Source organism: Ambystoma mexicanum, chromosome 6q (genome assembly GCF_040938575.1).
Source record: "Ambystoma mexicanum isolate Mex_15411 chromosome 6q, UKY_AmexF1_1, whole genome shotgun sequence".
Taxonomy (NCBI): Eukaryota; Metazoa; Chordata; class Amphibia; order Caudata; family Ambystomatidae; genus Ambystoma; species Ambystoma mexicanum.
Window position 1 is genome coordinate 1,654,540,671 of NC_090937.1, and position 27,528 is coordinate 1,654,568,198.

At 46.6% G+C, this 27,528-nt stretch overlaps 1 protein-coding gene across 3 annotated transcripts in view; it reads left to right on the forward strand.

Annotated features, from left to right (window-relative positions):
• Positions 1-27,528, forward strand: part of CCDC142 (coiled-coil domain containing 142) — a 314,222-nt gene that overhangs the window by 87,541 nt on the left and 199,153 nt on the right. For all 3 annotated transcript variants that reach the window (XM_069632485.1, XM_069632484.1, XM_069632486.1), the window contains exon 3: positions 18,869-20,506. In XM_069632485.1, coding sequence (XP_069488586.1) covers positions 18,869-20,506 — 1,638 coding nt within the window. The remainder of the gene's footprint in view (positions 1-18,868; positions 20,507-27,528) is intronic.

The window sequence follows — 27,528 nt, forward strand, 5'->3', positions numbered from 1 at the left end:
GGGCCTAATAATTCTACCAGAGTTTTCTCCGAGGGTCTCTGTAAGGGGCCTGTGGATACCGGAGTGCGCTCTGAGGCCCCTCCTGTGGGGGCTGTTTGTAGACCCAGTTCTACTGAGTCGTGGGGTACCGGAGCTTGCTCTGATGCCTCTCTCTCGGCTTCCCTCAAAAATAAGAGCGGGGTGCGGCCCGAGGCCTTGGGTGGGCTTGCTGTTACCGAACGAATGTTCGAGGACTGTGCAGATAAGGCTGTTACCGGGCCTCGGTCCGAGGTCCCTCGTTCAGAGGCTAAAGCTACCAACAGTTCTGAGAGGCCTGACAAGGCCTTGTCGGTGAAAGCTGTTTCTCACCGTTCCCGCTCTTGCAGTCACACCAGACCTGTTGAGGGGGCAAAGAAGCAAAGTTCTTCTTTTACCGGCAGTGCCGAGGTCCTTCCTTCGAAGGCTAAGTTGGCGGTTGGTATGTCACAAAAACATTCCAGGCCTCACAGTACCGGCTCTGCCGAGGTTCCTTATGTTAAGGCTAAAGTTAAGACCCCTGATCCATCGACGGGGACCCCTGCCTCACTTCCTCATGTGCCGCGGTTCCCCTCAGATGAGGACAAAATGGTGCCCGTTCCCGCCACGACTGCGGCAGCCATTTTAGGTGCCATCCCTACAACTACGCCATTGGTCTACGGATAACATGCGTATTATCCAGGCAGCCAGGAAACCTTCGTCCAGATCCCAATACAGGAGTAAATGGCTCAGGTTCTGTCATTGGTGTTTGGAAAAACGGTTGGATCCAAGGGTGGCTACGATTGACACGGTGCTGTCCTTCGTGTCCCCCCTAGCAGAGTCGGGTGTTCACGTTCTGTCATGCAGAACTTATCTTTCAGCGGTTTCCGCTTATCTTTCTACAGACCAATGCTCTTATTCTCTGAGTAACCCAGTGGTTAAGAGGCATTTTGCAGGCTACCCTCCGGTTCGTAGTCCGGACCCGCCGTGGGACCTAAATGTAGTCCTGACGGCGCTGTGCCATAAACCTTTTGAACCCATGGCCACGGTTGACCTCAAGTACCTATCCTGGAAAGTGTCCTTTCTGGTCGCCGTTACGTCAGCAAGGAGAGTGAGTGAGCTCCAGGCCTGGTCATTGGAGCATCCTTTCTTGGTCTTTCACAAGGACAAGGTAGTCCTACGGACAAACCCGGCCATTCTACCGAAGGTAGTAACTGAATTCCATCTGAATCAGTCGATCTCCCTACCAGTATTTTTTTTTCCGAACCCTGCCTCAGAGGCTGAAAGGGTTCTGCACTGTCTTGATGTCAGAAGGGCTCTTAAGTTCTACCTTGACAGGACTTCCGAGTTTAGGAGCTCTTCTCAACTTTTTGTGACCTTTGGTAACCCTCAGGATAAGCAGGTGTCTAAGGCGACTATTTCTCGGTGGATCGCCGCCTGCATCAGAGAGTCTTTCACCGTCCAAGGGCTGAAACCTCCTAAGGGTATTCATGCACACCTAGTGCGGGGCAAGGCAGCCGTGGTTGCTTTTCAGAAATATGTCCCCTGGGAGTCCATCGCTAGGGCAGCTACTTGGGCCTCCCCATCTGCTTTTTGTAAGCATTATTGTCTTGACATGTGCTCAAGAGCTGATGCTCAGTTTGGTCAAGCTGTGCTGAAGAACCTGTTTCAGTAAGGGGCATTGCCATCCACCCATAGTTACTGTAAGGAGTACTTGGGAATCTCCCATAAGTATGGAGGAAAGGGGATGGGACGTAGGAGTATAACCAGGTTACTCACCGTAGTGACCACCTTACTCCTAGTCCATAGTCCCCTTTCCTCCATACGCCCGCCCGCCGTCCCCTCTAATAAGGTTCCTCTGTTATTGCTAAAAGGTCTCTGACCTGGCGATAGAAAAGGACTGATGGGCGATGTGCGGGGCGGGGCGGAGCCAAGGTGGGCGGGGTTACAGCCGCATGCCGGGCCGCGTGCAAGAAAGAGAGGAAGGAAAAATGTGAGGAAACATTTTGGATGCTTTTTACAAAGTGTTCCGGTCCCGTCCCACAGGATGGAGAGATGTCCCATAAGTATGGAGGAAAGGGGACTATGGACTAGGAGTAAGGTGGTCACTACGGTGAGTAACCTGGTTATTCCGACTCACTGGCTGTGCCGTACTCTGTTGGCGTCTCTTGGCTTTGGAGTCAAGGACGGTACCACAATGGCAACCGCTTCTCCCGGCCCTGGCTATCGGTGCTGGAGGGTCATATGTACCGCTGACATCCTTCTGTACCATTCACCATCTGCAATTCCCAGTCTTGAGTTTCACCTTCTCAGATGCTCCACAGGTCTGGGTTGAAGGGGGCAAGGGCAATTCCCTCCTCGTCCTTTCAGGTCTCCCCACCTTTCTGCTCCATTTGATCTGCTGCCCTGGAATAGCTGCGTCCTCGTGTGTTTGTCCTTTCTCTGAGTGTGCTTTCGTGCTCCACCTTTAATCCATATGGGGAAAGGAAAGGGAAGTCAGGTGTGTGTAATTATTGGCAGTTGCCTGACTCTGCCTTACCTTTGTGTTGGGACATGTTAGGTATACAGCTCTGTTGTTAGTCCGTTGTCTTTCATGGTAGTCGGTCTGTGAGAAATTGTTTGTGTCAAGAACGAGGGGAGAGGGTTGATTTTCTAGATATCCTACGGGGTAGGATGGGGAAAAGGTGTCATAAGGAAGGGGGTACCGAGTCTCTCTCTTCAGTGTCCCACTTCCACTCCCCGAAGACCCCTCACCCACGTGAACCTCCCGCACTGGTCCACCCCCAGGAACTGAATCCAATAGCGATGGCCATGTCCTGGCCACCTGGATGACAGATCCCCAGGGACTAGCGAGTGAGACACCTTTAGATTTCTCACATAACCTTCATTGCAGCAGCTGGAGAAGCAATTTATTTTCAGACTATATTGCATGAAATTCAGTTAGGCTATTTCTAGTAGGTAAAGAGAAACCATTTTCATGAGGCAAGTTGCAGGTAAAATGGTGTTGAGGTGGCCAATCGGGTGGCATGACTTGTGCTGCTTCTTGCATTTGCTTCTGTCCCACACTTCTGGAAATAGAGCAGCATATCTGATCACTAGAAGGCTGAGACTCTGCATCCTATGTGCCACGCTATGGGTCCCGTGTGAGTGTTTGGTCTATTGTTGTGGCTAACAAACAGCAGTGCATGCTGGATGGCTGGCTTTGTAGCTCCAACACACAAGACTATGCAGAATGCAGTTAGTGACTAGTATTCTAGAGTGAATACTGGAATGCTGACTGTGATGCTGGAAATGCATCGGAGGGACAGGGCCTCCGTACCCTTGTCCTTTACTGCTTTTTATTGTGTGTTCTGTCGTTTTTTCCGTACAGGAGTTCAAGTGAGACTCCTGTCAGTGCAGCTCTCTTTTGGTTTTGGTGAACAGGCCCATGGGATACCCTTATGGCATCCATGGGTGGGGGTACAACCCTGTGCCCCTAGTGTATGTTTTTGGGCACCTGTCTGTGGCTCACAGAGCAGGGTACGGGCTGGTGGCAGCTCTGTGCTGAATTGACTGGTGCCCTGAGCGTCCTCCATTTTGGGATGTCCAGGCTCTGTCATTGGAATCGGTAGATTCCTGATGGAGACAAGATGGCCCCCATGGCCTTCCATCGCCTGTTACCTTGATGTTCCTAAAGTCCCGGGAAGCCCTGACTCTGTCCCTTCCCCCTGACTGGCTGTTGGGTGGAAGTTCCATATATGGTAGTGTGGGGGAAGTGCCGAGCAGACTGGCTGGAGCCTTCCCAACAACCGTATGTTGTGGGTACGCCTGTGGGTGGGACCTGGGTGAATGGAGTGTGTGACGAATACACATTCTGTGTTGTGGATGTCTAGTATCTGGTGTTTGACACAATGACTGAGACAGCCCTGCCCGAAACTGGTATGAATGCAGTGTGGACTGTTGAATGGCTGTGTACTTGTCTCAATACACATAACTTGTTGTGAGTGTCTGGAGAGAAGTGAATGGGTTGAATGCACTTGATTGGCTGCCTGAATGCCCTTCGCCGTGATCGGATGCTTGAGTATGACCCAGCGGAATGAATGGGAGATCAACAGTATATCTGGGGACCTCTCACTGCTAGGAATCGTGTTCAGAAGCTGAAGTCCACTACGACAAGTAACTGAAGTCAACCTGAAGCTTAACCTTGAAGCCCTGCTGGACGAGAAGAATTGCTGTTGCTCTCCTTCATCAATCTGAAAGCTGCTGTGTCTCCAAGGACTGACCCAGAGAGAACCTGGTAAGGCGCCCTCTTCCCGAGCTACGAGGGACCAACGTGCAGCAGCTAATCTTTACCAAAGCTCCCTAGCAGACAGATCTACAACAGACTGTCGACCGGAGACGGGGACTGCCGCAGAATCCCAAGGAGAAGTGCCCAGACTGTTGTCGCCGACCGGAACCGCCGTGCTCCCATTGCATAAGAACTTCATTTGATCCAAGGACGCTCTCGTCTTCATCGCCGCATAAGACCTGACCGTCGACGCACCGAGGAGTATCCACCGGTGGGTTTTCCGCCACCCAAAGACCACAGAGACGCTGACGACTCAACGCCCTTGCTGGGCCACAGTTCTTCAAACTCTTTGTGGTCCAGAACTATCAACCTCGATGTGCCACACATGCCTCTTCCTGGCAGGAAGTTTACGCTTTCCCGTCAACGAGCACCGCTAGGAAAGAAGCTGCCACCTCACCGTCGTAGCTCACCCTGTTCTCCGTCGGAGGTTCGACGACCCGTGACTCCTGCCTTAAAGGGAGGACACTCAAGAAGGGCAGTCGATTCCCCGACGAGGAACGCTACAACGCCAGGTACTTTGGAGTTGCAGAACTATTGGAAAGTCTCTTGTGAACAATATATGGACTGTGCTGTGCTTGTGATATATCTTTATAACTATGCCGACAACACGCAATATATCGTCCCTCTCTCAGGCTGTCATTCGTTGGATGAACTGGAAAAGTATTTAACCTCATAGAGAAGTGGATGCTTGAAAAGAACCTTGCTTTGAACAAGGGGAAGACGGAACTGATGATAATGGGCAGCTCAGCTTCCTTGCGTAAGCTAGACCAAGCTTACAGTTCCTTAAGGCTTGGAGACAACACCATCACTCCCCTCCCCAAAATAAAGATCTTGCCCGTGATTCTTGACCAAACACTTTCTATGACACCCCATGTAACTAGTGTGGTCTCTGCCTCAGTCTATTATGTTAAATTGCTCTCACACTTAAGGCCCCTCATCACTCGGGCAAGTGCGGTAATGATTGCCAGAACTATAATAGGGGCTAAGGTCGATTATTGTTGTAGCCTTTTGTCTGGCCTCTGTAAGAGGGATTTTCAGACTCCAGATGGTTCAGAACTGGGCAGTCAGAGTTGTGATCGGTCTATCTCGCCGAAGCCACATATCAGAGGCTAGGTGTTCCCTTCACTGGCTTCCAATAGAGGCTCGGGTTAACGTCAGGGTATTGGTCATAACTTTTAAGTGTAGACTCGACCAGATGCCACCCTACCTGCAGACGCATATCATTGACAAAGTTAATGGTAGGGCTTTGAGGTCTTGCACTCAACACTATTTGCTCCTCCCTCTGTGTAGAACATCGAAAGCAGAGTAGGGAGCATTCTTTTTGGTAGCGCCAAAGCTTTGGAATCAGCTTCCAGCGACAATGAGAAGCCAAATCTCCTTGCAACCTTTAAAGAGAGACTTGAAAACGATGCTATTCTCTTAAACCTTGTCTCGGGGACCCCCCTCACTCCCCCCACTCCCCTGCCTCATTTGGACTTCTTAGGCATTTAAGTCTATTCATCTGTGTTTCTCTTTATGCCTCAGGGTCCATAGTACGCGTTACAAATGATGTAATGTAATGTAAAAGAGTATGTGTTTTGGTAGCCAAGCCCTTCACAAACTTCCCATAACATTAAACTAGTCCCAAAAAGGATGCTACCTCCATCTTGTACTTCAGAGCCGGCATGTCCGGTATGTCTTTAATCGCACTTTCCTTAGGTTTGATCCCCTCTACAGACAACTTGTGTCCAGTATATTCCACCTCACTCTGGTGAAACCAACAGTTCTCAACCTGACTCACCCAACCTCCCCAGAACTACCCTACGCCTCTCATCATGCTGCTTGACAACACTACCTCCCCAAATTAAAATGTCATTGTGATAACATTTTACTCCATACAGATAACCTAAAAGAGTGTGCCTGACTCTTTTGAATATACTCGCTGCCGATACTAAACCAAATGGCATATGCACACATCTATACATTCCGACATGTGCAATAAAAGTGGTGAGATCCATTGATTCTTGGTGTAGTGGTATCTGATGATATGCCTATCTTAAATCAAGAAGTGAAAATACTTTCGCTCCTGACCAAATCTAGAATCGGCTCATCTATTTTGGATAGAGGACGTTTCTCAGCAATTACATTCTTGTTCAATCCTCTCAGATCAATGCAAAGCCTCACTGATCCATTAGCTTTCCGTGCCACAACAATTGGGCTCACCCACTCCGACTTCACAGGTTCAATAACTCTCTCCTTTATCATTTCCCAAGCTCTCCTTCCACTTCCTTTCTAAGGGCTAACGGGACAGACCTCACTTTGGCCACTATGGGAATGGCATCATTCCTCAACCTGATTTTCTGTATGAAATTTTTTAAACGCCATACCTTATTGGCAAAGATGTGCAGAACCCATGAGGATATCTCTTTACTTGTACCAGCACACATGGCCTTATCCTCAACAATTCTGGTCACTCTGCTACCACTCTCTCTCTCTCCCACTTGCAGTAGACTCACATACTACTGATGTAAATACTGGGGAGGGGTAGTGCACCAGAAATAATAACGTTTTTACATATAAGAGGGGCCTGGGAGCTCAGGCTGAAGTTTAAGAAAGTTTGGAAGAATCATTATACCTGGCAGGGTAGTGTACCAGGTATAATACAAGTTGAAGAGAGAAAAGTCTATAGGGTTGGTAACCCACCAGTGAAGGAGGAGTTCCTCAGTTGTATATCTTCTTCATGGCAGTACCTGGCAAGGGAGTGTACCGGGTCTGACAAACCACTGGAGAGGCTCAGAACTGTCAAGTAAAGCCTGACAAGGGCCAGGTGGAAGGGAGGCATTCCCCCTGGTATTGTGAGAAGCCCTAGACAGGCCAGGGGAAGGGAGCCATTGCCCCTGCTATTTCAGGAAACAAAGTAAAGAAGGAAGCTTGAATAAATCCAGGGGAAGGGAGGCATTCCCCCCTGACTTTATGAACTGTACTTAAGAAGACCAGGGGAAGGCAGACATACTTCTTGGAAATAGAAAAAAGGCAACTGGAGAAGGGAGGAATTCCCCAGGGCGCCCATTGTGACAAACCACTACGATAAGGAATGTTGCTGTTTTGGAATTGGAACATTGTTTTATAAGTGAACTGAGACTTTTTTAATCTGGGGCTTTGAGTTGTGCCTTTGTATGGAATTGTGAATTGGGGAATGGAGTCATTACCTCAGGAAACAGTCCCTACGGACCACTGAAATTGTAGTCTGCCCTTCAGAAGAAGAGACATTCCTCTGCACCAAGAAGACTCCGCAATCCTTTAGTTTAGTTATAGGTGTAAGGGAAGGAAATGGGTTCCTGACAGAGGATGGTGGACTCTTTATTTTTGGACATCCTGACCGAATCTTTAGTGTTTTAGTTGAGGCAGGGAAACCCCTCTTAGAGATGGGGATAGCAAGGTTTTTCTTTTCTTTACAATAAAAGTCTTTAGCCACAATCATGCCACCTGAGTCTGCCTCATGCATCTGCCTCCTTACACTTCTTTAATAATATTATAAAGTTGTATTGAGGATTCAACCTTCGTTTCTACCTAAGGTAGTGTCAGTATTTCATCAAGCACAAAAGATTGTCTTACCATATTTTTATCCACCTCTGCATCCTTCCAAGGATTGAGAGGCTTCACCGTTTAGACCCCAGAAGGACCCTGAGCTTTTACATTAGCAGGCTTGCTAAAGTTAGGCAAGATGATCATCTTTTTGTGGGTCATGCAGGTCATAGACTGGGACAGGCTGTGAATAAACAGACCTCGTCTTGTGTCTTTATTTTTTTCTTTATTTATTACATTTATTACTCGCCCAGACCCGAAGGTATCACAGTGAAATTGCAGGCATATTATCAAATTTTGTATACAGTGTTACAGTTAGTCATATGATCACATTTCTTATACAATGTTACAATCAGTCAAGCAGTGAAATCGCAGTTCGTGTAAAACACTAGTTACAGGTCTAAAGGCGACCACTGGACATATGGTCCATGGGATCAGCATTTAGTAATTCAGTTCTATGAAAACGAGGTAGGCCAGGACGTTCTGGTGCTAAGGTGGAATGGGAATAGCTGAGGTTAATATTTGTTGAATAACCAAGTTTTCAGCGCTTTTTTGAATCCTAGTAAGGTGTCCTCATTTTTGATGCCGAGTGGTAATGCATTCCAATGCGACGGGGCTAGGACTTTGAAGCTAATTCCTCCTGCACTACTGTATTTGTATTGTGGTACTTCCAAGACAGCCAGTTTATTGGATCTAAGTGTCCTACAGGAGATTTTCTTCTTGATGGGATTGTTGAGGTAGATAGGCGCTTTGTTTGTGATGCATTTATGAACGACACTAAGTGTTTTGAAAATGATTCTGGCTTCAATTGGCAGCCAGTGGTTTTCTCTCCTGATGTTGGATGTGTGTTCGGATTTCTTTATACCTAGAGCCACTCTAAGGGCTTTGTTCTGTAGTAATTGAATCTGATTTATGTTAGCGTTGGATGTTCCTAAAAAAAGGATGTTGCAATAGTCTAGTTTCGTTAAAATCAGCGCTCTAACCAAAGTAATACAGTTTGTGGGAGTAAGAAATTGGCGGCTGAGTGCAATAAGTTTAGCTGTGTATGCTGTAGAAGAGGAGAGGGCTGATATTTGTTTGTGCATAGTGAGGTTGGCATCTATATATACCCCAAGAGTTTTGGCTTGTTTCAGTACTGGGCCATCAATGTTGATATGTAAATAGTCGGGATGGAGGGTGCTTATTCGTTTTTGAGAGCCCACGACGAGAACCTCCGTTTTCTCATCGTTAAGGCAAAGGCTGTTTAGGGCCATCCAATTTTGAATTATGGCGTATACTTTATTGATGGTATAGGTGTCTTGGGTGTAGTCACCTGTAATGGGGATGAGGATCTGGGTGTCATCTGCAAAGTTTGTGTAAATGACACCCATGTCCTCAATGGCTGAGAATAGGAGTTTAGTATATGCATTTTAGAGGGTGGGGGAGATGCAGGATCCCTGGGGAACTCCTATGGGAACTGCTATAGGGTCAGCTGCATAATTTCCGATGGCAACTCTGGATGTTCGGTCCGTTAAAAAGGATTGATCCAGAGTGTGGCGTTGTTTGAAAAGTTAGTCTTTTTTTAGGGTGTCGCATAGTTTGTCATGGTCTACCAGGTCGAATGCTGCTGATAGGTCCAACAACAATAGGGTAGCTAGTTTGCCTGTGTCTCTGATAGTGTCTAATTGGATTTTCAGGTCCAAGAGGGCCGTCTCAGTACTGTGGTTGGGCCTGAAGCCAGATTGTCTAGCTCCTAGTAGGTTGTTTTGTTCAAGGTGGGTTTGTTTTTGGTTGTAAGCTATTTTGTCAATGATTTTAAGTAAGAAGGGGATAGTCGTTATGGGGCGGTAATTAGTGGGGGCTAGTGGATCTAATGTGGGCTTTTTTAGTAGCGGGGTGACCCACGCCGCTTTAATGCTGACTGGGACCAGATTGGAATTGAAAGAGGCATTCACAAAATGAGTAATTATAGGTGTGACGGTAGGGGGGCATAGTTTTACTAGGTGTGCTGGGAAGTTGTCTCCTTTACAGTTTGATGCTTTGAGTTTAGTTATAGTACTGTGTACTACATCATGGGAGACTGGGGTGAAATTGAAGGGAGGAGTAGTATCTCCTATGTGCTTGGTGATTTGGTTAGACGTGGTGTGTTTATCAGATAGATTTCTTTTGGAGATGATTTTGTTTCGCAATAGTTTAATTTTAGTGGCAAGAGCATCTTGGATAGTGGTACACCATTCTTTACTTGGTTGGACCGGGTTAATGATAGGGATAGGATGCGCCAACTCCTTGAGTATGGTGAATAACTCTTTAGTATCAGAGGAGGCATTTCTGATTCTGGTATTAAGGGCATCTGCTTTATGGGCAATGATGGCTGCTTTATAAGTTGTATTTGCGGTGTTGAATGCTTCCATGACTTCTAGGCTGTGGGTTTTATTTAGCCGGTGTTCAAGCGATCGTTTAATCCATCTAAGAGAAACTAATTCCTCATTAAACCAGAAGGAGGATTTTTCTTCCTTACGTTTGGTTTTGTTGACACAAGGTGCTAGGGTATCTATTGTGTTGGTGAGGCATTTATGGTAAGTGTCGGCCAAGGCACAGGGGTTCTCATTATTGATCCCTTTGTCATTGAGGGTGCTAGCTAACAATGGGTTGAGGCTTTCTGCTGAGAGTTTGCGGATATTTCTAGTTACGCAAGATTCTGCTATGATAGTATTAGGTAGCTCTGGTTCATTGCACAGAATAGAGAGGTTTATACAGTGATGGTCTGACCAGGCTACTATGTTAATGGAATCTATGGATACTATGGTAGTGAGTGGTAGTATCCAATCTAGTATTCTCCATTTTGTATGGGTAGGGGCGTTCACGAGTTGTGTGAATGCCATGTCTTTGAGTGCATTGTGTAGTGCTTCTGCTTTATGGTCTTGGGTATCATTAAATCCAAGGTTCAAATCCCCAAGGACTATACATTTTGTGTTAGGTTTAATGAGTGGCGTTAGTAGTAAGGGTATGTCTAATTCTGGCTGAGATTTAGTATTAGGCGCTCTATTATGTTTATAGTAGTCTTATGGTTCATAGCTAGTTTGGCTAGCAAAACTTCGTAACCGGCTGGGTTCTCTATGGGGCAGGTTCTTATTTTGAGATGGGTTTTAGGGATAATAGCTACTTCCCCACCTACTGACTTCATTCTGTCCGTCCCAAGGATGGTGTAGTCCGGAGGAATGGCAATAGTAAGTGATGGTCCGGAGGCTTGGTGGAGCCAGGTTTCAGTCACTATAAGTAGGTCAAGTTGGTGCTCAGTAATGTGATCATGCATCTCTGTGGCATGAGCAGGTATGGAGCGTGCATTAATGAGGGCTGCTTTGATGTGTATATGAAGAGGTGGCACTTTGACTAAGGGAGAAGGGCATGTGTTAGTGGTCCCTGTGACAATGGTTTGTTGTTTGGTTGTGGTGATCCTTTTGGAGGATTTGGTTTGGGTCGCTGGTAGTGGTGCGCTTCCTATGGTGGCAAAGGTGGCAGAGGCACGTGTGCTAGGGCGGTTTATGAATCGGGATCTGAGTCTTTGGGTTTTTATGAGACCTTTTAATGGTATCTGTTTTATTTGCTTAACTTTGGTGAAGTCCCTGATTGGACACCAAGGAATGATGTAGGTCCGTGATCTAAGTCTGGTGCGTCTGAGTGCACTGAGGACCGGAAAGGTCGTTATTGGTAATTGATGAGTGCGGTTTGCTGGCAATTTGTGGCTTTTGGATCGCTATATAATCTATTTGAATGTTGATCTGATAGTGATACTGGGGAAAAGGATTGGTAAGTGGCAGGAAGGGCGTGGGACAGGGGATGGGGTGGTGGCGGGGGCATGCTGCTCTAGAGAGGCCATTATCATGGGTAATGAAGTGGGAGCCTGTGCAGGGAAAATCATGCGGTACAATACAAAAGGGAAACATCATAAGTAATAACCAACCTGGCATGGTTTAATTGAGTTTAGAGGGCTAGGCGCCTACTATCCATAGGGTAGCTAAAAGGCAACGCCTATGGAGAGGGGTCTGGGCAAATAATAACGCAAATAAGCTACTGAGTCCTTTGGAGGGCTAGAGGTCAGATCTATGCAGTGACAGAAAAGTAGTAACTACAAGCGTGCATATAGCGTTCAGCGACTAAGCACCTATGGGCTAAAATAGGTTGGCAGTGGCAAATTTGCTTAACACATTTGTTGGATTGTGTTGTGCGTTACCAAGTGTTACACCCTGGCTAGCAAAGAAGTCCCGGACAGTCTGAAAGGTCATTCAACTGGAGGAGTGGCTTCTTCTTTGGTTTTACAAAAATGGGTGCCGGTGCAGGACATTTGCAGTGCTGCAACCTGGTCTGCGATGCACACTTTTACTAAACGTTACTGCCTTAATTCTGTATTAGGTCAGGAGGCTAAATAGGAAATAAATTCACCTTTACCCACCTCCAGCTGCATACTGCTTTGGGAGTCTTATCAAAGATGAGGAATGCGTGGGAGGAAAAATCAATTAGAAAACATTACTTACCCCCGGTAATGGTTTTTCTACTGGATGTTCCTCCCAAGTACTCCTCGTCGCCCTCCCAACCTGCTCCTCTGTCCTTGGGTGCATTTGTGTTTTAATGCACCTTTCTCTCTTTCAATCTCTGGTTTCGTCACTTTCCAAAAGGATGAAAAATATGTACTGAGGCAACGGGTGCTGTGCGTTCTTCTCATACTGGTGTCTACATCACAGCCGAGAGCGGGATGGACAACGCACACCACCTCTACTGAGGAAAACGTTTTGCGAAGCTGCAGAGCAGAATACAAATATTTCAAAGATGAGGAATATGTGGGAGGAACATCCAGTAGAAAGAACATTAGTGTTAAGTAATTTGTTCTTCTCATTCAGTTTCTCAAATTTCCCTCCAACCATGACATGGATTTGTTTTACTGCCCTCTAGTGCAGTCATCACTGCGAGGACTGTGAAGATCTAGATGCTTCCTGACTAGTCTTGATCTGTGTGATGCAAAGAAGTTTGAATCCCGCAATATATATTCTTTCTCTTTCCCTTTGCCTATTTGTATTTACTTTCAAGCACAAAGACATTGATCCTAGAAAAGAAGATCTGTTGTGCCGGGATCAGCACACTCTGCCCTAGGCAGATGAAGGCAGAGGCAAGAATGACATTCCCATGTGTTGTGAACACAGTATGTCATATCCATACATACTCTACATGCGTGAACCTTCCTACCTCATCGCTTCTCGAGTACTCTTACCAGGTAGGCGGTAGCCCATTGACACAGGATAGTCTAAACTAGTCACTCCATCAACATGGGCATGCATATTCTCTCTATGATCTCTCCCTCTGAAAGGAGTTATAGTGATGCACCATGTGGCCTCAACATGGTCAACCAATAATGTCCTTTATTCTATTTGAGCCTTAGAAGGTGATGCAGGCATTTTAATTATTTGTTTCTATACCACAAGCCAGGAGGATACAAGCATGGTACATGTAACACTGCACCTATAAAGAGCCCTACACTGCAGCTGAATGCAAAACGCTCCACCAACACAGTGCGGCCTTGCAGACATCACGCTCACTTTGCGAGGACCATTCTTCTCTCCATCATGGCACTCGATAGATCTCAACCACACACAGGTATGCGGAATGCAGTCCGTGGCACCTATCTCAGAAGGTACTGAGTCACACCAGCTTGCTCTTCCAGGCAGCCTGAGCGAGATTCAGCATGTTCCCTCGGGACCCCAGGCTGAGGCATACAGAGGCAGGGATAGGACAAACCTTGTAGCCGCCTCTAGCTAGCACAATGCTTAATAATCAATTACCGGACTGGACAAAACTGAGGTATTTCAGCTCTCTGTGAAGGATCCCACTTGCTTTTGGATCTACAGAATACTGAATTGAATTTGCCCAGGACAGTGAACCAGTGGATTTAAGGTTGCCTATCAGTAGTGAGATATCATCTAAAACACTGATTATCTTTCACTGAGCTCTTCAATTAAATGTCTTGGTAGCTACACGACAGCACTCTCTTATCCCCGTTATATTCTCTTTTAACATTTGTCCATGAAATTACAACAGGTCAGCAGAAAATCACTAAGATCTTGGGCAGAAATTAGACAACATTAAGGGGCTTCTTCTGCTAAAACATAGAATGTAAAAAAAAAAGCCATGTCTAATTAGGCCTGCTGAAATGCGTGCCTGAAATGTGCATGGTTCTACGACCACAAAGCAGATTGTTTTACTTATTTAAGGTAAATGTTCCTGTAAATTTACCTAGTTTAATTCTGCACTTTTGAAATGTTATTGTACAGAAATGGCATCATGTGATTTGTGCGCTTTGTACACTGAGGAATGGCACTTTATACCATGCTGTTTGGTTCAAACTTCTTTTTGCAGTGTTTGGCAATCAATATGTATCTGTTCACAATAAAATATACAAATAAAACACAGCATTTGCAAAGGCGATTAGGAGATAACCGTGGGCATGCCATTCAGTCCTTGCTGTAAGCGATCAGAAACGAACTGCTAGACTTCAAAAGTGGTGCAATGTTTTGCTATTATTATTCTTATTATTGGGATATTTATTGAGTGCGAACCTAGCTTTGAGAAGCAACAGAGCGTTTTACAATCATAGGGGGGGAAGAAGACAGTGAATGAAACAGAAAAAAAGAGCAGGGAGCTGACAAGAGAGCATGGGCATTTGGTAATATGAGGGGGAGACAGTGGGGAGAAGATCAGAGTCTCACGTAGGGTGGGGAGTACAGGGTGTGTGGACTTATGTGTTGAGGAAGAGCCATTCCTTGAAGAGGAAGGTCTTGAGCTCTTTCCTGAACTGTAGAAATGATGGGGCAATTCTGATGTTGACTCAGAGGAGGTTCTAGTGGCTTGGAGCGTAGACTGAGAAGGCCTGTGTTCTGGTTTCTTTACTTTCTGGCTTGTCATAATTCAAGTCTGCACATTTCCTTACTTCTAGTGGATCGCAGGCCTCCAGAGAGGCTGAGTTTCTCAGTTATTTAGCTTGGTAACTTTATGATGATAGCCTTCTAGATGATGCATTAGGATTTGAAGATGATAGACTTGAAGTCCGAGCCAGTGCTGTTCAATGGTGGTCGGAGTGTTGTGGTCGAATTTGCAGAGTGCTTTAATGAGGCTTGCTGCAGCATGCAGGACACATTTCCGGGGTGCCACGGTAGTCGCGGGAATGCATTCCAAAAATGCATAGCCAGCATCCACTTGGGAGAGGACCCAATGCTTGGACAGTGGATCTGAAGTTGTTTTCTGGGCTTGATTTTCTGCAGGAGAGAAAGTTGGTATCCGGCCTCTTCTGTCTTCCTTGATATGTGCTGTTTGAACATGAGGTGTCTGTCGATGTTCAACCCAAGGGACTTGGCACAGGGGGCCAGCTGGGGTGTGAATCCCTCAAGGTTCATGGTGGAGAGCCAGGTCTGGATGTCAGGTTCAGTGTTGTTGGTCAGCAGTAGGAATTCAGTCTTGAAGGGGTTGACCTTCAGGTAGTGTCTGGGCATCCATGTCTGGATCAATGCGAGGCAGGCCTTGAGCCTGTGGGTGTCTTTGTTGGAGGATATCTTGAGGTAGATCTGTATATTGGTGAATGTGGATGTTGTGTGGAGAGTTCAGAGCGGTTCCATGTAAAGATTGTAGGTCACAGGGTACTGGATGAAGCCTTGAGGGACTCCACAGGTTATGGGTAGAGTTGGTGATCTGGACGAATCCATGTGTACGAAGGGTTAGCGGTACGCAAGGTATGATTTGAACCAGCTGAGGACAATCTTGCTGATCATGCGGCAGTGTTTTGAGTGCTAATATGCTGCCTTTCATCCTCCTTCAAGCTCTTTGTGAGGGGCCTACTTACAGCCACTGTTGTGCATGGATGCAGGCAGCATTGACAGAAAAGGTCATGGTACAAACAGATCCAGTAAATGAACACGCATCAGTGCACAACAGTTCCTGTTCACACCCTGACTTTAGGCAGTTGAGTGGGTACCTTAAAAGGCCCACAGCCATTACCCACCCTGTTCTATATGTTGGAAACCTGAGTGTCCCTCCTCACTCTCCACCAATTAATTCACCTGATTCTCCACCAAATTCAACCAAATATTGACCACCCATCCACCCTTTTATCTCTCCCACTGCCTCCCTCATTCTTTCCCCCTACCATCTTTCCCACACTCTCCCCTCTCACTTCTCTCCCACTGAATCTATACACATCCAAGGCTCCAACTGAACCCTTTAAACTGGCACCTGTCATGTCTTCTCGCCTCCCCATGCTATTCAGCCTTTTGTTGTCAGCTGCCATCTTCCCAGCCTGTTATAAAACAGCCACATTCATAATAATCCTTCAAAAAAAAAAAACCCTTCATACTACAGACCTATCTCCTCCCCCACAACTCTTAACTCCTCCAGAGGGTTCCCTTAAACCACAAAGGCCCTGCTCCAATCTTCATTCTGGTCCAAACGCAGCACTGCAACAGCTCTCATCGTTGTTTCCAATTCTCTTACTGCTGGCCACCATTCTGACTCCTCTTCCAGTCTCATACTTTCAGGTTTTCCTGCTGCGTTTGACACTGTGGATCGTCCATCTCTCCATCAACGCCTTCACCTCCTTTGCTTGGAGAACATTGTACCTTACTTGGTGTCCTGACATCTTTCTGACCACTCTTCCTCCTTCTCTTAGGACTCCTGCACTTTCTTTCCCAACACCCCTGCTAGTATGCACTGCTCATGGAGTAGTCCTAGGCGCTCTTCCCATTGCCCTATACACCATCTCCTTCGGCAAACTCATTTCCTCCTGTGGCTTTAACTATCACCCATTATCTGACAATACTTGAATATTCTTCTTTTTCTCCTTTAATCCTGCAATCTCTGAACGCATGCCTAACCTCGATCTGCCACTGGATGGCTATACGCAGCACAATGCTATACTCTTCAAAGACTCATTCTCCCCTATCCAATCGCTTTCCTCCTGACTCCCTCAACCCTGGCTTGCAATCATGGTGGGGCCTCATTGACGGCAAACTGAAACTCTTGCAGTTCATCATGTCCTCTGCCACCACAGCTGGACTGGACATCCGCATCCACCCATACCTCATGCCCCACCCAACTAAAACCTCTGGTGTGCTTGGTAAACTGGACTATTGCGCAAGCCTACTTTTTGATCCAACCTTGTACTTTTTTGCTCTCTTCAACAGATTCCTCAACCTTGCAACACTCTCCCTCTTTGATCCACCCAGACACCCCCGACACTCCTCCAGCTCTGACTACAGTCGCCATGCTGGATGGCTTCCATGCAAAATCACTCTTTAAATTCCTGCTACTAGTCAATATATCCATCCATGGGGTTGCCCTCCCACTACCTCTCCCTCTCAAACCTTCTGCTCCTTGCCTCTTCACATTTAAAGTCCTTAAACCACTACCCACCCCCATGGCAGCTCTTGCTTGCACCCTTATTCATACTTTCCCCACTGCACTGGAATGCCCTCGTGTGGCTATGAAGGCCATCTCTTCGGTGGACCTCTACAAAATGTGGCCCAAACTCTACTTGCTAGCAATGGAAAAAGCCCCACAAACCCTTCCACCCTCTTATCTAAACTAACCGCACAACCCCATTTCCGGCATTCTGCCCTCAGGATCGCGCTGCATAATTTTGTAAATGAGTACATTCTAGCTTCAGGTTGTCTAGGTTACAAAGGGATGTCCTCCAGTCTCAGGTACATGTTCCCACTCTTACCCTTCACCACCCGGCATATGCAACTCAGTCAGTCAATACTCTTGTGTAGAGGCACCTTACCCTGGGAATGGCCTTGATCTCTGTCATTTGTCTTCTTTGTAAGGCATTTGTGGTTGTCATGGCACCCTGTTCTTTAATAAATAAAAATCCCCCATGTAAGTGAGGACCTTGAAAGTTCCCCACGGAATGCAATGCCTTGTTCCTGCATCCCGCAAAGCCTTCCTATCCTGTCTACTTTCTTGTGGCATTTCACTGGTGTTGTGGAGATGGAGCCCATTTTGAACCAGTTGTTGGCACTTCTGGGAATCTTCCCTATACTCACTTCTTCTCAAACGTCCCTCATCAGTTACCACCTTGATTACAAAAAATGAGGCTGCAGAGGCACACAGATTGTGCTCTTCTGGGACTTAGTGAGAATTACTAGGAGGCCTACTGTTTACACAAAATGCTGCAGATTTAGTAGCTGCATCATGTTTCACTGTAGGAGGACAATTAGGAACGTGTTACTCCTTAGTTTAGACAAAAATTGAGGGTTCACAAATTTGCGACTGCCAAACATGGTGGATGTAGATGAGCTGCGTGGGTTGAGGTCTGCTCATCACTCAACATCTGCAGGCATATACTGTTGCTCATAAAGACCCTTTTCAATGTGTTATTTGAACAATTCTTTATGTATTCAGTTCTTTTCTAAAATCTTGCATATATTCTTCCAGTCACATTCAAAGTGCTCGTTTTACCTTTGGTTTTTGTCAAGGTGGAAGTTTGGGCCTCGTGTTGTTTCGCTGTTCAGATTGCCTGGTCCCTCATCCATCGGAGAGTGATTGTGTGGGTGGCCCTGGTCTCATTTGCTTTTAATCGAAAGATCGGCTTTGGTGCTCACGTCTGCAAAGTTTAGGAGCACATTAAGAAAACATGACATGACGAAACAGCATTGCACAGGATGCCATTAAATGAGGCTGTTCATTGCCTAGTAAAACATAGCCTTTCTTGTATAACGGAAAAAAGCATAGCCGCAAATGAGATTAAAGCATATGATTCTATTGCAAGCCTCAATGTTAAATCTATACAGAGGACACCAGTTTACCCTAAGCAGGAACATGTAAACCGAAGGACAGCCAATGTAAGAGAAACTGAATTTATATTGATGTCAGACTATATTAATGTGATCTACATTTTTTGCAAAACATTATTGGAACTTCCGTTAAGACTACCCTCAGTAATCCTTTGAATTATTTTTTCTCTTCTAGGTTCTGGCTCCTGCAATAGCTTTACAAAAGTGCATCCCAAAGCAGAGACTCTGCTGCACAATCATTTCAACTCTGCTGTGAAACGTGACCCATTGCATCATTTGGAGGCAGCCCGCTTTGATGATGGCGATAACGAGGACAACTTGATTCGCAGTCCTCTCCCATCCTCTGGTGCCTACATCATCCAGGTGGAACGCAGTATCGCAGGACTTCGCAAGTGCTTGGCAATCCACAAAGGCAATGGAGCTGAGCCATTAAAGGGCTTTTTCAAGCAGGCCTCAACTGACTCCTCCCTTGGTGAGTTCTACTACCATCCAGCCTATGCAAGCATTGGGCAACACGGCAGCCGACTGCATGTGCTGACCCAGCATCGGCACTACCTGAAGTTAGCAAAAGATTATGCCCTCCGCCTTAAGAGCTCTTGGGATTTTACTCAGAAGCTGGCTGGGATGGTTGTGACTCCGCAGGCATCTGCCACGTTACAAGACATTCTCACATGGGCTAGACGACTGAAGGCACTGTGTGAAGAACTTCGGACAAATTCAAGCCATTGGAGTGCCCTGCAGAAGCGAATCCGACGAGACCACTGGCTGCGTCCACTCCTACTCCAGAAAGAGGACACGCTCATTCAAATGAAGAACACTCTGTCGCAGTTGGCATGCCAGGCAATTGAGTTGATGGAACGTCACTTGGAGTCCTCACTGCGATACCTAGGCTGTGTTGGTGTCACCAGACTTTCCCCCGAGGAACTGTCAGATGTCTTCCGAGGAGTCGAGATTTACAACCAGGTGTTGTCAGATACTGCACCGTTTTGTGGAGTTTCTGAGTGTCAGCAGAGAACACCTGAGGTATTATTGAATGTGGCAGGACCCACAAGTCCTTTGCGAAAGGAAAGCATGCACAGGAGAGCTAGGGCATACCCCATTTCTAGGATGCTGAGCATCATAGCTGAAGGAAGAGGACATCAGGCTGCAGATAGGTTACATCAGTATCTTCTGCAACAAGATGTTGTCTGGTCGTCTAGCGGGAGTGCAAGCAGTCTTGGTTCTTTTGACTGGAAGAAAGCTAAGGAGCCCTCATTTCAGAACCTCTGTCACTTTGTCGCTGGTGCCAAGCAGCCAAGGAAGGCTTTGTGCAATCCTAAAGGTAAAGCATGCCAGCCTGATACTGCTGGACTGAGCACGTCCCGCCATTTGGAAGCCATTTGTACAGAAGATGAGCAGCGGATGCGGAAGTTGTTGGATGTATTGGTGTCTTCAACCGATACCTTTTGGCAACACTTCCTTAACAAGCCAAAGCCAGACCGACCTCAGTCATCTGAGTGCACACTGTTAACACAACACGCTCAGCAATCAAATGGGATTTATGTTGCAGATGGCGACCTAGAGGCAATCCATGCAGAAGGGAGTCTAAACATGCAGGGTTGTTCAGACAGACGACTAGGGACACCAACCACTGAGGCTGTAGGGGTGTTGAATTCCCGGTACCAGACAGTGCTGTGGAAGTATTTCAGGTTGTTCCTCTTGGATCGGTTTTACGGCCACCCTGTAGCAGCCCCTTCCTTGTCCAGCATGTTCCTGTGCAAAGAGGAAGCAAGCATAGCAGTCGTTCAGAATCTGGTGGACATGCTTGCTAACAGTAAGTGTCTGAATCGTTATTGCTTGGAGAATGGGGTGAGAATGATAAGTTACTAGTCTGTGAGTCCAGGTCTACATAGATATAAATGCACAGCCTTCTAGATTGTTTTTCGTGATTCACCTCAACTTTTTGATGAATATTGGTGAACAGACGTGTGATAATGTTCTGTTATGTTTGAGAAAATGAAAACATTTAGGATGTGGTTTTTAAGGCTGAGATAGAAAGGTATGGATTTGGAGAGGACCTGAAAAAAGTGAAACTCGCAACCTAATAGTTTTGTACAGTGTGTCCCATAAAGTTGTGACAATATAATCTACTCTTAACCAGCAGAAAATAAGAGAAGGGTTGACAACCTGTTTGTAGCAGGCATGGTAAAGCAAAACCTGAGGAACCAATTGCAACTGATTAAATGAGATGCATCAGAAGTTGTGAAATTTAAAGATTTGCAGAAGCACAATTAACAACCCTGTTCATTCAGCTTGCTTGCACCCGCACACTCTGATGGAAATCAAAAAGACAGGCACTGCTTCTCTTGTGCTACGTAAACTATTACCCTCTGTGGTGGAGGTTAATGAACAGATAGGTGACAAGAAATCATGATCCATGTGGGATCTATGGTGCCCCCCCCCCTTGGATGAGACTTGTGGCAGTGATGTGCATGGATTTTGAGGACACCAACCTGACATTTACACATGGCCACTGTAGCGGGTCGGAAGAATTCGGACAAACTCTGGACATGTTGACTTCTTTTGATGAAATTATAAGAAAAAGCCTCTCTCTCCCAGGGATTTCTCAGCCTTGTTAAAGTAACTAAAGGCGCTCATCTGTCGCCAGGAAGTCCAAAGTAAATGTCCTCAGTCCAAACCCAACTCTACCTGACCCTGCCACTAATACAAACAAGAATGTCTCATCTCCTGGTCGTTTCCCTTTCTGCCTTCTTGGCTGCGGCTTTCTCTCAGTGTTTTTATCTTGGCTCTTTATATAGTCAATAAACAAAATGTCTGTTTTAGAAATATGTTGCTCATGCTGATCTTCTCTGACACTCTCTTGGTTTCGTTCTCTTGTTGTTCATTTCACTTGGCAGTTTCAAATCATAATTCGGTTTGCACTTGTATATGGAGTGGCTTCCCCACTCTTCAATACTGAGCGCTGTGGTTGTTTTCCCTATTTCCAGGGTATTCGTTTCCACCTTCACTCAGCCTTGTTTGCCAAGTGTTTTTATTTGTTCCTCTTATATCAACTTATTCGGGTTTACTGTTCATAGATCGCCCTCAGGCCATTCACGCCTTCCTCCCCTTACAATAGATTGCTCCGGTGACCTCCAGCTTCTCTTGTTCACACCTGTACCTTTGTTTGTCCAGGCTGACATTGCCGGGTTCAGCACTCACATGGGAAACCTGCTTGCCGTTCACTCTTGCATTTCTCCAATGTTCCGTTCCTCGCGTCTGTCGGCTGCTTTGGTCGTGCAACACTGGCGGGTGGGAGCTGTCAGCGAGCGCACCCTGCTGCTATGGTCTTGGCGTTGTTAGACAGGCGTCTGTCCCACCACGAGATGGTCGTGGTCACGCTACCACGTCAGACAGGTTTTCTCTCCCCATCCTCACAATGGCTTCCTAGTTGTCTGCTTCACCGGGCCGCCAGCATCTTGAGCTGGCGTCTTCGCTTTTCGAACTGTCGAGGGTTCAGCAGCTTCTACCTGATCTGCCTCTCCAAGGCGTGATTATGTCAGGGGACTTCCACATTTGGATTACTTCTGAGACAGTAAAACTTGAATATGGATACTCCCTCTGACTAGATGTCTTCGGGCATGGGTCCCTTCTGCTCACCCCAATCATCCATAATTTGGCAGCCTCAGCTAGCATGCATCTGTACATTTGGAATAGTACTTGATGCTAATATGCAGGCGTGATGAGAGGAAGGCCAGATTGAACCTGGAATGCAGAGGTGCTGCTGAGATTTCCTGTTTAGCTTGTATGCGCTTGATTAAAGTTAATAAATGCTCTCTTGTATGCCAGAATATCTTTTTAGTGACGCGCTTAAAGAATTTTTAACATTTTAGGGATGATTGCTGAGTGAGTGATCAATGACCAGGCTCACATCAACTAAAGATGACATTATTTTTATTGGGTGAAAGGAACAAAGTATGTGCAAAATAATAAAGGGGAGTGAAATGAGGAGTGTCATCTGCTTAGAATCCCAGCGACCAGAGTAGATGTCTCAGGATTATGACATGGTTCTCTCCTAGAATGCCATGCTGTTGCGTTTTGGCGAGCCCGCACTCTGTTTCTCACCAGGACCACCTTGCTTGAAAAAAGGTTACCAGGCTTAGGAGATGCATACCCTGCTGCTGCTCTTCAAGCAGTCTTGATTTGCTGGTTGGACAGACCAAGGTCTGGTCGGGTGGTAGACTGGGTAGAGAAACTGTTTTGCGTCCATCTTCCCAGCTCTTCTTCAGCCTCTTCACTCCTCTTGGTTGCTCCTAAACTTCTTCCCTCTTCTCTTCGCCCCCGTCTGGGTGCCTCTTTCCCTCCCTTCCTCCCTTCCTTGCCCCCCTGGACCCAGTTTCCTCCTCCTTTGCCCCTGATCCCACCCCTCTGGTCACTATTCGTTCTGACCTCCTCCGGTTTCAATCGCCACTTCCCATTACTACTTTCATTTCACAGAAGGATACAGTGCCCTGCTCCCTTTCTCTTCCTCTTTGATATTTCTCGCCTCCTCTAACTTCTCCTTGCACCCTCCCATCTCTGCCAGAAATCTGCCACCCTTCTCCTTTACACTTCTAACCTCCTCCAACAACTCCTGCACCTGTTGCCTGGATCCACCATACTCCTTGAACAAGCCTCCTACTACAACGTTCTCACCACTCCCCTTCCCTGATCTTATTGCCAGCGCCTTTACCTCCTTCTCCCCTCCTGGTCGTATCGCTCCTCCGCTCCACTTCTCCAGCGTCACTGCTCTGCTCTCTATCCACCTTGTTCCTCCTGCTCTGCAAACTCCGTCCTTCCTTCACTCCAGCAGCCCACGAAATGAGCAGACTTTGGCTTCTTCTACTGTCATTTCTCCTCCCCTAGGCTTGCTTCCTGGCTAATGATTTACAGAGGTGGCATGTGGGGGAAGGATAGTATGATTGGTTGAGTCCTCTTCCTTCCTGAGGGTGGGTTTGATGGCCCAGAGGTTACAAGAGGTGGGTCTGCTATTTTTTATCTCACTTAGATGCCCTGCAGCTTACTGCCTCTTTGTTGCCTTCAGCTACCCCCGCTATGAGCTTACTAGAAAAGAAGTGCCCCTTTCTCTCCCGTTGTCATTTCTGGCATTTGCCTCTTCATCTGCTGTTACCCTAAACTGTGTTTAACCTTCCCGCTCAACTTGCTAGGGAATCCCTAAGAATTCACAACATTGAGGTGTGTGGATAAAGAAGTCAGGTAGGCAAGATTCAGTTCCTTGAGAGAGGCTGTAATTGTGGTTTCCGCTCTGTGTCATTGAAAAGGGTGTGTGTGCGATTTCTCCCCTTTTGTGAACATGGGGTGCGGGAGACTCCTACGCTTCCTTCCGTGAGTTTTAAGGTCGATCTATCCCATTTGTTCTCTCCTGTAGCAGTGATTGCGGTTACATGATCCGGGTTTTCCTTTCACCCACCAGAGGCATTATGGGAAATTTTGTCATCCTTCTCTATGGACTGATCTGTGGATGCCTGGTTTGAGTGCTTATTCCCTGGTGTTTTAGGGCTTGGCTGGGGATTCCCCGTCCTGAGAAGGAGAGCTCTAACTCCAAAATCCTCAGTTGCTGTTTCTGGAACCAGTCCAGGTCTTAACTTTGACCGAATGGGGAATACTAGAATTGGTATTGGTCTAGTAGCATCTGTCTCAGGGGGGCCTGGTTAATTAAGATTAGGGTTTGCTCAGGTGGAGTTGTTACTGCAGGTGAGGCACATGCCAGTTCCCTGTTATGAGGATGGGGTGCTGCAGAGGTGACTCAAAGAGATTGTGTGAACCTGATGGACGCCAATGAGTCCCCAGCAGGGAACCTAGTCACAGGGTATTGCAATATTATGCGTTTGGCATCCACATACTTTGATGTAGCTGCCCAGTTCACCATCTGCACCAGTAACCCACTGTGGATTCAGCTATGGTTAAAGGAGCTGAAGGTGATATGGAGAAGAGTAAAGAATCATTACAATGAGAATGTATATTATCTTTAGAAAATCAGGTGCAAATGTGATTACCTTTTTATACCTGATCTTCAAATGGAAGGGATGCTTTGTGTCACAGCAGACATCGATCAACAAATAGGCCAGACAACGGAAGTGAGTCAACACAGGGTGTTAACAAATGTTCACAGGCTTTGTCAAAATAAATGGGGTCTGAAATGAGCTCAAAGGTGTCTGTTGGATCTTCTCCTTGGTGGGGTGGATCTTCTCCTTGGTGGGGTAGTGCTGTGGGAAAATATGTCTAAATAAAGTTGCTTTTGTGAAAGTCAAATGTACAAACTAAAGTTCTGCCAGTGCTCTGTAAGTCATGGAGTTGGATCCCCCCCAGCAAATGTACCCAAAACGTGCGCTCGCTGGCCCTGGTTTAAAGGTTCATGCACCCTATTTCTCCTTGATTCTATAAGTGGACTGGGGGACAGGCCTTCTAGGATGGGTGGGAGGCTCCCTTCTGACCAAGTTTCCCCTTCCGTTCTCTCTATCAAGGTATGGCCCCCACCTGCTCCTATCCCTCTGTTCCCCAGAGTCCCTCCTCAAGTTTCGTCTGGCAAAGCTTTTTCCTTTGCTAGCCGTCTTTCTAGAGGTACCTCTTTTTGCCTTTACGTCTTCTGCTTTCCCCTCACCGGAATTCTGCTCTACACCTTTGTACTACATCCTCCCATAGTGATTCACTACTGTTTCAATGTATTCACTTCCTTCTTCATTCCGTTATCTCAACGTACCAAGGAACATTACTATTTTTGGCCTGTCAACTGTCTTTTGGTTACTTGCAGCCCCATTCAAGCCTAACTCAGAACTTGAACCTGCTTCTTCTCAGCCAACCACCCCCCTTCCCTTTCCGCTCACCCCCCCTCTGACTTGGGCTAAACCCGTTCTTCACTTATTCATTTCTTCTTCCCTCCGTCATGCATTTTGACCTCTCCCCATTATTCCTTGTACTCCCTCTTCTCCTTCCCTTCTTCAGCCTCACTCGGTCTAACTTCTATATCGCTCTTCCACCCACCTCCGCATCGCCTTCCTTCCACCCTGCATCACTCAAACACAATGTTCCCAAACCTTATCTAGCCCCCTCATCAACTGCACATGATCTGCCCCCCCAGCCCATCACCTTCTACCACTCTTTCACTTGGCCTCTGGAATTGACAGTCCTTTTGCAACATGTCTCCGGACATCCCTGATCACTTTGGCTCTTACCAACTCAACACTCACTTCTTGCTGTCGCAGAAACCTGGATATCCCCTCATGACTCGGCTACACTAGTAGCTCTCCACAGTGACTCTGCTTCCTTCACCCAATCTCCCCAACCTGTTAGGAAGGGTGGCGGAGTGGGGTGCTTTGTCAATTATGTCCGCAATACTGACTACCTACCACTGTCTGACTTCACCTCTTTCTCGTTTGAATATTCCACTATTCAACTACTCCCTCATGCTCCTCTCACTGTTCTGGTTCTTTAGCGACCTCAAGCTATCTCAACTCCTTCCATGATCTGTACATTCTTCTTGAGTCACTTCCTACTGGCATCTCTATTGTCATACTATGGGACTTGGATCTTCCAAAGCCCTCTGTGCCACCCACCTTTTACTCCTTCCTATCTGACCAGCCTACCCACTGTCCTGGGAACTCTTTTAACTGTGTCTATCATTCAAATCCCCTCTGCTCTGATCTCTCTATTGGCCTCTGATCCCTCCATTGTTCACTTAACCAACTTGGTCCCTCCATCTTGTACTCCTCCTCACCCCTCTTCTTTGAATAAGAGGAAATTCAGGCAAGACTCTGTTGCCCCTTACCTTGATGATGTGACAGCCTCTCTTCTGTCTTTGTTGACTGCCTTTTCTGACTTTCACTATGAATTTACGACTTGGTTTAACCAACCCTATTCTACTTGCACATTCGCACCTTCCTGTCCCTGTCTTGGGTCAACTCTGAGTTACGTACTCTCAAAACAAACATGCACCATGACCTATGATGCTTGCGCAAATTACGGACCCCCACACTACTCAGAGTCTACACAAACATTCTTGCTAGCCATATTTGTGAATTAGACCCCTGGCAAATCATCCTACTTCACAAACCTAATCGCCTCTCTTCTTAATCACCCAGCAAACGTTCATCTACCCTCCTGAGCTTTGCTCACACCTCCCAAGCCAATATCCATGCCCTGCTGCCTTTCTGCTAATGACTTTGTTCACTACTTTTCCTTTAAATACTACTAGAAGACACATGATGTTAGCCTGTCTATAGTGCTTGGAGGATTTGCGAGGAAAGCCAATGATTTGTCCATAGGAGATCTTTGCAGGAGGCCTTGATATTGCACTTGGAGGATTTCTGGTGGGGACCGGTCTATTGCTCTTAGAAGACTTTGAGGGTATCCTGTCTATTATACATACTATCTGATCACACAACTACTTCAAAGACAAAGCTCTATCTGAGCCTCCAACTCTTTCTCACATTTTTCACTCCACTGAAATGTAAATTTTCTCATCAATTTTGGGTGAGTACCGTGTGCTCACAGGCCTAGGCCAGAAGAAAAGCAGCATTATTGTGCCATGCATGGACTGCCTTAGTACAGTGTGCTCACAGCCCTAGGTCATAAGAAGAGGAGCATTATTGTGCCATGCATATGGACTGCCTTAGTACAGTGTGCTCACAGCCCTAGGTCATAGGAAGAGGAGCATTATTGTGCCATGCATGGACTGCCTTAGTACAGTGTGCTCACAGCCCTAGGTCATAGAAAGAGGAGCATTATTGTGCCATGCATATGGACTGCCTTAGTACAGTGTGCTCACAGCCCTAGGTCATAGGAAGAGGAGCATGATTG